Source organism: Littorina saxatilis, linkage group LG2 (assembly GCF_037325665.1).
Source record: "Littorina saxatilis isolate snail1 linkage group LG2, US_GU_Lsax_2.0, whole genome shotgun sequence".
NCBI lineage: Eukaryota > Metazoa > Mollusca > Gastropoda > Littorinimorpha > Littorinidae > Littorina > Littorina saxatilis.
In genome coordinates, this window is record NC_090246.1 from 95,544,646 (window position 1) to 95,554,425 (window position 9,780).

A 9,780-nucleotide genomic window follows, 5' to 3' on the forward strand; every position below is an offset into this window, starting at 1 on the left:
ACGCATATGGCTTATGGCTTATTTTCTTGGTGAGTACACACTGTAAGTGATGATCTTATCCCTTGAATACTAAAGACACAACTGTGCTCTACAACTATTGTAAAACTACATTTTCTTACGCAAAGTGACTATTGCCAAAAGAGTGTAGAGTTACCTACCTTTTCTGTCAAGCTCTGAATGTCATCATGGCTGATCCAAACCAGCTGGTCGGCTACGTCTTCCCGAACGTCCAAACCATACACGTACGGCACTCCCGCATATTCTATAAACACGTGCGTCCAGTTTTCGTTCTCTAAGTTGCACAGCTGTGAGAGAAAGAAGAAAAGACATCCGTAACCATCAATCAATCAGAGTGTGTGAGCCCTCCTCGCCAAGGTACCGGTCGATGAAGAGAACTACTTCGCAAGGTTCAGGTCAAGCTCCGAGTGACTATCAATATATTTGAATTGAATTGAACTTTATTTAACAAAGATTAAGATTTAAAGCTACGCCTTTTCTTACAATCTGTCCTTGGGACGCATAGACACACAATTATATAATTAAAAAAATAAAAATTAAAAAGTTAAAAAGTTAACCAACAAAAGGAGGTCGGAAAACTTCAGCACGTAATATAACCAAGTAAGGACATGTGCACGTTTAAAAACTGCCTCCAAGGAGTCTTGCCAAATTAGCTGTGGATGCACGGGCAAATAAATGTCGCAACCAGCCAACGGGATGCTTTTAAGTTTGTTTGTTTGTTTGTTTGCTTAACGCCCAGCCGACCACGAAGGGCCATATCAGGGCTGTATGCTTTTAAGGTACCCCTACGTACTTGAACATATTCAATATATAGGCTACTCTTGTATGCTGTACATCTCTTCATCGTAAAAAGCAGTTGAATTTCGACAAGTACTACTGTACAGTTTCTCTTGGCGTGCTTACTGTTAAAGCCCTCTTAATCAATCAATCAATGACGCTTATATCGCGCATATTCCGTGGGTACAGTTCTAGGCGCTCTGCAGTGATGCCGTGTGAGATGAAATTTTATACGGCCAGTGATAAACACAAGCATGCATCCTAACCCCAGGGGTGGGGAATTTGCCACAATGTCGCATAGCTGTGTCTGTGTGTCTGTCCGTCCCTCTGTCTGTCTGTCTGTAGGTGTCCACTCTTGTCATTACCTCAAAATAAGTAAATGCTCCAGGTGCTTCAGTAATAAGACCGTCAATGGTGCTGCTATAGGCGAGGGCTGGTTCAGCAGGGTCTCCTGGTCTGTTCTGGACAGAGCTGTTCATCTTCTGTGTCCGGCCGAACGCTGCCACACTCAGCACCAGTTTGTCGTGGTGAATACCGGCATCTAACCACATCTGCACTGCACTGTGCTGAAAATTGTAAATGGTCGAAAGTACATTGGTGTACAACATTAAAGCTTGTTTATGAAACTGCTTTGTCTGTTTTTCAGGTTTTTACATTTAGTCAAGTTTTGACTAAATGTTTTAACATAGACGGGGGAAGCGAGACGAGGGTGTTGTGTGTGTGTGTTTGTGTGTGGAGCTATTCAGAGAAACCTACTGGACTGATCTTCATGAAACTTTATATGAGAGTTCCTGAGTATGATATCTCCAGATATATTTTTCATTTTTTGACAAATGTCTTTGATGACGTCATATCCGGCTTTTTGTGAAAGTTGAGGCCGCACTGTCACCCTCTCATTTTGGTCAAGCAATTTTCGACAAATTCCGGACTATTGGATTGCATTTCAGCTTGGAAGCGTACAAACTAGTTAATTAGTTTGCTCATTAAAGTTGTCATTAAATCGAATGTTTAGAAGCAGATTAACAAGAAGGGCAAAGCCCATACGACTCACATGCTTGACTTTACATGACCTTGACCTTCAGCTAAACCTAGCAATGACATCATACACTAAGAACTGCTTTACACATTTTTCCTACCAAAATACATGTGACCTTGACCCAAGGTCAAGGTCATCCAAGGTCATGCAACACAAAGCTGTTAATTCAAGACATAGGAAGTACAATGGTGCTTATTGGCTCTTTCTACTAGTGGTTCACTACCTTATTTTGGTCACATTTCATAAGGGTCAAAGTGACCTTGACCTTGATCATATGTGACCAAATGTGTCTCATGATGAAAGCATAACATGTGCCCCACATAATTTTTAAGTTTGAAACAGTTATCTTCCATAGTTCAGGGTCAAGGTCACTTCAAAATATGTATACAATCCAACTTTGAAGAGCTCCTGTGACCTTGACCTTGAAGCAAGGTAAACCAAACTGGTATCAAAAGATGGGGCTTACTTTGCCCTATATATCATATATAGGTGAGGTATTAAATCTCAAAAACTTCAGAGAAAATGTGAAAAATGTGAAAAATAGCTGTTTTTTAGACAACATTTATGGTCAAGATGCTATGTATGTTTTTTGGGGCCTTGTCATCATACACCATCTTGCCAAATTTGGTACTGATAGACTGAATAGTGTCCAAGAAATATCCAACGTTAAAGTTTTCCGGACGGACGGACGGACGGACGGACGACTCGGGTGAGTACATAGACTCACTTTTGCTTCGCATGTGAGTCAAAAAATGATTGCATTGTATACCTCATCTTCTCCTGAATTAAAAAAAATATATAGATATGTCATGTTAACTCTAAATATGTGCCCAGAATGAAAGAAAATAGGTTCAGTAAGTACCACGGACGCGTGCTGCGCGGAGGCAAGCGTGACCCGTCTTGGTCTTCGGCATAGTTAGCCGAGACTCTCTGAATGTAGTCTAGACGATGACTGGTTTGTGGTATTGATCTTGACTAAATGTTTTTATACCGCTTCGCGCGACATGTTTGTGTTTCTTTGGGGTCACTGTCGCTTAAAGGCTGACATATAGTCCTATTTAATTAGTTTAATTACTTCCAGGGCTTTTCCCATTGTTGCGGGGATGTATAAATTAAGCTTCCTGCAAAGTTTTAGGTTTGAAGTCCTTACCAATTACGAGAAATAATTAATTCTTTATTGCATTGTTTAGCATTAGTTCTCCAGGACTTGGGCTATTCGTGACGTTTCGTAAACCAAAGATGGCGTCGGAGACAGTCAAAGCGCGGTTGCGTACAATGGCAAAACATATAGAAGTAAACCCGTCTAAAGCTGTCAAGGCCACTAAATCTGCTGAGAAGAGATGTACTTGTAGCTTGTCAGCTGAAGCCTGTGGCATTATTCTTGCGAATATGTGCTGTGAGAGATCGTATATTTCCGCCTGCGCAATTTCCGGAAAACATCCACTTTCACTTTGAGACTGTTCTGTTTACATTCGACACTATCAACACCACTTTGCAATACTGAAATAATTTTTTCTGTGTTCGAAAGCTACAGCCAATCGTTATTATATCCCCTTAGGTACAGTTTTATAACATTATTGGCACATGTAAACAATATGAATTAATTAATGAACGCTACGAATATGGCAGCCTTTAAACGGTGTAGGAACCGACGGAACGCACTGCAGAACAGTCCAAGAAGACAAAACGTGATGCTTTCGAGGTACCCCTACGTTGAAGAACATTTTCAAATTGTCGAAAGCACCTCGGTGTACAACATTAAAGCTGGTTTATGAAACTGCTTTGTCTGTTTATCAGTCTGTTTGTTTGTTTGAGGTCGATGTTGCTAAAACAGTGGTAGGAACCGACGGAACGCACCGCAGTACAGTCCAAGAAAACAAAATGTAACACATTACACAGGACAATTGAGAGGATTTATTTTCTTTGGCGGATTAATTGAAACGGCCAAACCAATTGGCGGCATTTTTTTGAATTTTTAGCTAGCAGTTCTTGGCATACACTTTTCTCCGTAGTGAACAAATTCGGCAAATCAGACCGAAATTATGTCAGCGTTGTTGGCGATTTAAAATAGCTGACGACATCTCTGCTAAAGTAAAGAAACAATTAAGTGATATGACAAGCAATGCAAGACAAATTCATGTTTAATGTAATGCATTGCAATGAAAACATGCAATCCAGTATAGTAAAGTCCATTTCAAATCGCCAAACCACAAAGCAAATCTTAGATGGATAACAAGAAAATTATACCTGTTTTAATTTAATCTGGGACTGCTTCAAAAATAGAAATTAAACTCTGCCATAATGCTAGTACATCGGTTATCAACGACAGCTACAACATTCAAAAACAAATCTGAAAGGGTAGTCCATTATCTCACCTGTGATTTGTCAGTATCGGACGGTTCTGCATCAGTAGGATATAGGGGCGTATGATGTCCGAGCTTGTTTGACCACGCTCCGTAGAAGTCGTAGGCTGCGATCGTGATGTAGTCAGCTGCACTGCAACGGCAACGGCAACGGTTTTGCTTCTAATTACGAGATTGTAATCGTCTTAACACGCATTCAGCCAACATTTTCAACTGTTTAAAAACTAATTCATGATCAATCTTGTAGCTAAGATTTGTTTGATATATAAACATGCTGGCCATTACCGGTTTTTAAACTCTGAAATTTAAATTGTTAAACATAGAACAAAAGTCGAAAAAAATGTTTGGAAATTCAAAAGAGATAAACCAGGATCCACCTATCTCCTTTTTCTGAGTCCTTAAACTCACTTGTTTCATACCACGAACAAGTGGTTTTAACGTCTTTTGATATCAAATTATTCCAGTAATTGAAAATGAGCACGCACGCTGCCAGCTGAGGTGGGGAAAAGAGCAACAGTCTCTCTCTCTCATGCGACACAACCACCGACATAAGCAGTCTCTCTCGTCCATCCACCAGCTTTTCCTTGTCGATTGCGGATCGCATAGCCTTCAATAACATAAAATAAATGAAGTTGTATGTTATGTATGTTAAAAGAAGCAATTGTGTGCAGTAATGCATCAAGCAGAAGGGCCAGATAACACAAATAAAACTTAAGCACACACACACGTTACCTCAACGATTCTGATGTAATTCTCGCGCGACGTGGGGGCCCTCCAGTTCATGTGAAAGCCATCGAATCTGTGCTGCCTCAAATAGGCTACGGCGTTCTGAGAGAAATTCTCTGCTTGTTGTTGGTCATAGCTGACAGCTGTCCATTTGTCTGCGGACACACCTCCACCTCCCACTGTAAGAAGAACCTTCAGTCCCGGATTGGTAGACTTCAATTTGGTGATTGAGAAATAATAAGCTGCAAAGAGAGAGCATAATTATAGAACAGACGTTGTTTTGTTCTCTCAAAATAACAGTATCTGGGTTGTCTTGTACGTATCAATGTGAACGTTGAAGAAAGTACAATATTAACTTACATCTGTTCTTCCATTATGTTTGTTCTCTCTTCGTGCTTCCTTTTTTCATTTCGTCCTCAGTTTTCAAACATACAAACCACAACAAACAAACATGAACGTGAACACGCCGTCGGAGAGAACGACGAAGGAAGATGGAAAGCAACAACAAAGGAACAAAGAACAACCAGCCAACAACCAAACATACTGGCAAAGAATACAACAAACACACATTCCAACAAATAAACCACCAAACAAACACACACACACAAATCAACAAACAAAGAAACTGTCAACATTTGAAAATTCTGAATAAAATAAACAAGAAACTGGTAAGCTGTTGGAGCGTTTGTTATTGACAAAGCAATTCGTTACAGTTACAGATATTTCGACCCAACGGTCTTTTAAGTGCACAGACAAACACATTTTAATTAAACAGTAAACGACCAAGGCCGTCATTAAGGACACACATTAAGGACGGAAGGACCGAAGGACAGATGGAAGGAAAGAACAGACAAGCAACCAAATAACGAAATTAAAGAAACGAACAAGTAAGCAAAGTCACAAGTACACTTACATTCGTCATTAGTTTCAACGCGTTTAAGACCCAGAGCCGTTTTATCAATAGTGGCGTACATATAATAGACGTGTGTACACAGTGATGCGTTGATGTTGACAGGCAAAAACTTGGCCGCAGGATGACCTCGATACTGAGACCAGTTGGTGTAATAGCACCCAATGATCGTCTTGTTTTGACCATTGGTTAGTGACACTAAAAACAGAAATCAGATAATTATAGTCAGGTGCGTGCAAATAACGTGTCACACACAGACTACCTGGGAGTAGGCTACTATTGTACAATCTAATGTCTGGCTATTTCAACTGCAAGCGACAGGGGCGGACGAGGGGGGTGCACAGGGTGCAGGTGCACCCCCCTCCAGCAAAAAATAAAAATAAAAATTGGAAAGCTGATTCTATGACCATTTCTAAGTTCAAATGGCACCAGATGGCACCATTTTGCTTCTTTGGGCAAAACATTTTTCCGGGGGGCATGCCCCCGGACCCCCCTAGCAAATTCGGGCGCTTCGCGCCCTTCACGTTCACTTTCGATTCAAAGTGCACCCCCCCTTACAAAGCAACTGATCCGCCCCTGAGCGAGTCATTAATAATAATAATAATAATAAAGTGTATTTATATTGCGCCTATCCCTTACAAAAAACAAACAAAAATATTTGGCTCTAAGCGCATTACAACATGTGTAGGAACTTGGTACAATCAAGTCTGACAAATACAATAACACAATATACAGTCGGTCTCTTAGGTAAAACTGGGAAAAGCAGCTTCGACATTTAAACACTGCTACTACAAAATCCTCTAACAATGCATACTGCTTTACAATATGCATTTATGTATAAATATAGTTAAAGAACATCGAGTTAACAGGAATTAGAAAAGGTTCTTATGATAAAACTATCTAGCGAACGACGAAGAAAAAGAAGAATAAAACTATCAATGTCGATGTATAACAAGTCATTCAACGTAAAGCTAGTATTGGTAAAGAATAATTTAACTCGCTGATTTGATATAGGGATGGCGGTAAAGTCAAGATGACTTTAAGAAGAAAGAAACAATAGTTTAACATTGGCCAAATTATTATTATTATTATTATTATTATTATATTATTATTATTATTATTATTATTATTATCTAAGTTATTGAGACATCACAGTGCGCTAAGAGATTTATGGAGCAAATCGAGAAAATGAATTATTGCACCAAGCGCTGAGTTCAATAATTATTTTCAAGATTTGCTATATAAATCTCTTAGCGCACTGGGATTGTTTCAATAAAGATATTGTCAGTAACGACACTAGATTAGAACGTTTGAAAAGGCACATTTTTTCTGCCAGCGTTCGGATAAACTGTGGACAGGTCGAGTTAGATCTACTTTTGAGTGTGTGTCGGCTTTGCACATGACGGGGGTATTGACGGTTTCTTCGCCGACCATGCATTTTACGATTACCCTCTGTAGCATTTAATAGATTATCAACTAACACACGTATGAGTTACAGTTGTGCGAAATGTACCCGTTAACATACAGTTTCACTGAAGTATTAATTTTTGGTATAAAAAAAACATGTTGCGAAATGTTCTATGCCCCCCAAAAAATGAACGACCCCCAAGCAACTGAGTGGCGTCCCCTGATGTCAAACGACTCAAAGTGACACGTTGGTTCCCTCATTCGCAAAAAAATAAAGTTGGCATGTTATTTCTCGCAATGTTCCTGCATTCATCTGGGAGGTTGGTGCTATGATTACATGGTAAGAATGTTTTAAAGCCTTCGCGTGTTCTGTTTACATCGTAGTTGTCTTGAAATATGCGAAAACCGTTCATTTCAGTGCTGAACTAATGGTGTCGTCTGCTACATAAATTATACGAATAGGACAGTCTATTGAATCAGTCGACTTCCAAATGCTGCTTTGTCCAGCTCGAAATCTGTCAGGAAAAAAAACCTTTTGCTTTTAGCCGCGGGAAATTGTAGGGTCAAGCATCATTGTTTAGAAATGTGAAGACGATAAGGTGCATGCCACTAACACAGTGGATGAGAAGAATCTTCGCAAGTCGAAATAAGAGGCCTGACTCACTGTGGCACAGGCGCATGAAATCTGTCAGAAAAAAACACTACTGCTTTTAGCAGCGGGAAATTGAGGGTCAAATATCATTTTTGAGTCACTTGAGAAAAAGTGACTCTATGTAATCGGTCAGTGTTAGTCTGTCCGGCCGGCCGTCCGGCCGGCCGGCCGTCCGTAGACACCACCTTAACGTTGGACTTTTCTCGGAAACTATCAAAGCGATCGGGCTCATATTTTGTTTAGTCGTGACCTCCAATGACCTCTACACTTTAACGATGGTTTCGTTGACCTTTGACCTTTTTCAAGGTCACAGGTCAGCGTCAAAGGAAAAATTAGACATTTTATATCTTTGACAAAGTTCATCGGATGTGATTGAAACTTTGAAGGATTATTCTTTACATCAAAGTATTTACATCTGTAGCCTTTTACGAACGTTATCAGAAAAACAAGGGAGATAACTAGCCTTTTCTGTTCGGCAACACACAACTTAACGTTGGGCTTTTCTCGGAAACTATAAAAGTGACCGGGCTCAAATTTTATGTGAACGTGACTCATTGTGTTGTGAATAGCAATTTCTTCCTGTCCATCTGATGCCTCATATAATATTCAGAACTGCGAAAGTGACTCGATCGAGCGTTTGCTCTTCTTGTGTAATGTGGAGAAGATAAACTACATGTCACTAACACAGAGGATGAGAAGAATCTTCTCAAAATGAAAAGAAGTGGAACAGCCTCTCTTTGGCAAAGGGCGGAAGAATACGCTCTCTGGAAAAGTTAGCACACTCCAAGAGTGCGCTAACAGTTTTAAGCGCATTGCCATTAGCCAATCAACTGTTTCACATCAGTCATGTGTCACAAGTACTTACTGACAATAATTGTCAGCAAGAACTGGTGTCACATGACTGATGTGAACCAGTTGATTGGCTAATGGCGATGCGCTTAAAACTGTTAGCGCACTCTTGGAGTGCGCTAACTTTTCCACAGAGCGTATTCTTCCGCCCTTTGCCTAAACGAGACTGTACTCTCATCCTCAGAATTAATTAATGACATGTAGCTTATATTCTCCACAATACCAAATGACCATAAATTCCATTAATTATTATTATTATTTAAGTTATTGAGACATCCCAGTGCACTTAGGGATTTATAGAGCAAATCGAGAAAATTCATTATTGAACGAAGCGCATAGCGCTGAGTTCAATAATTATTTTCGAGATTTTCTTAATAAATCCCTTAGTGCACTGGGATTGTTTCAATAACGATATTGTCAGTACCGCCATAGAAAAAAGAAGATTCCAAACGCACATTTTGCTACGCGCATTTGAATAGGCATAACTGTGTGGTCAGGTCGTATAAGATCTACTTTTTTGTGTGCGGTGTCTCAAGTGTGTCGTGCTTTCGTCACGCGCATTTTAATTTATGTTGGTAAATTCCAGTGTAGCGTTAAGCTGAACAGTGATGATCTTTCAGAGAGACCTCATTTGAACTCGGAGAAAGGACTGTGCTCTTCGTTATTTGCGATTCGAAACCTCCAGTCGAGCTTCGACGGATGGACTGTGCGGAGTGACTCCCCTTGAATTGACTACCCCCCGAAGGACTCGACAGTTAGCACATTTTCAAAATAAATGTGGCATATTTCTCGTGTTGTATCTTCACTCATCGGGGAGTCTGATACTAAATATGAACGGTAAGAATGCTCTGAACCCAACACGTATTATATCCCCATCGTTTTTTCGTTCACATTTGCCCAACATGTTAATTTGCTGAGCGTGGTTTATGTCGTCTGCTAGACTGCAGTCTGCACTGAGTCTGCACGCATGAGGCAGGCTGGTAATAAGTCTTATATATATATATGGTAAGAACGTTCTGAACCCTACACGTTTTCGATTACG

At 40.1% G+C, this 9,780-nt stretch overlaps 1 protein-coding gene across 2 annotated transcripts in view; it reads right to left on the reverse strand.

Annotated features, from left to right (window-relative positions):
- LOC138960233 (chitinase-3-like protein 1) overlaps nt 1-9,780 on the reverse strand; it is a 42,447-nt gene that overhangs the window by 19,794 nt on the left and 12,873 nt on the right. For both annotated transcript variants that reach the window (XM_070332026.1, XM_070332027.1), the window contains 6 exons: nt 5,834-6,028; nt 4,927-5,162; nt 4,680-4,801; nt 4,207-4,327; nt 1,161-1,361; nt 159-305 (listed from right to left, as the gene is read on the reverse strand). In XM_070332026.1, the coding sequence (XP_070188127.1) occupies nt 159-305; nt 1,161-1,361; nt 4,207-4,327; nt 4,680-4,801; nt 4,927-5,162; nt 5,834-6,028 (1,022 nt within the window). The remainder of the gene's footprint in view (nt 1-158; nt 306-1,160; nt 1,362-4,206; nt 4,328-4,679; nt 4,802-4,926; nt 5,163-5,833; nt 6,029-9,780) is intronic.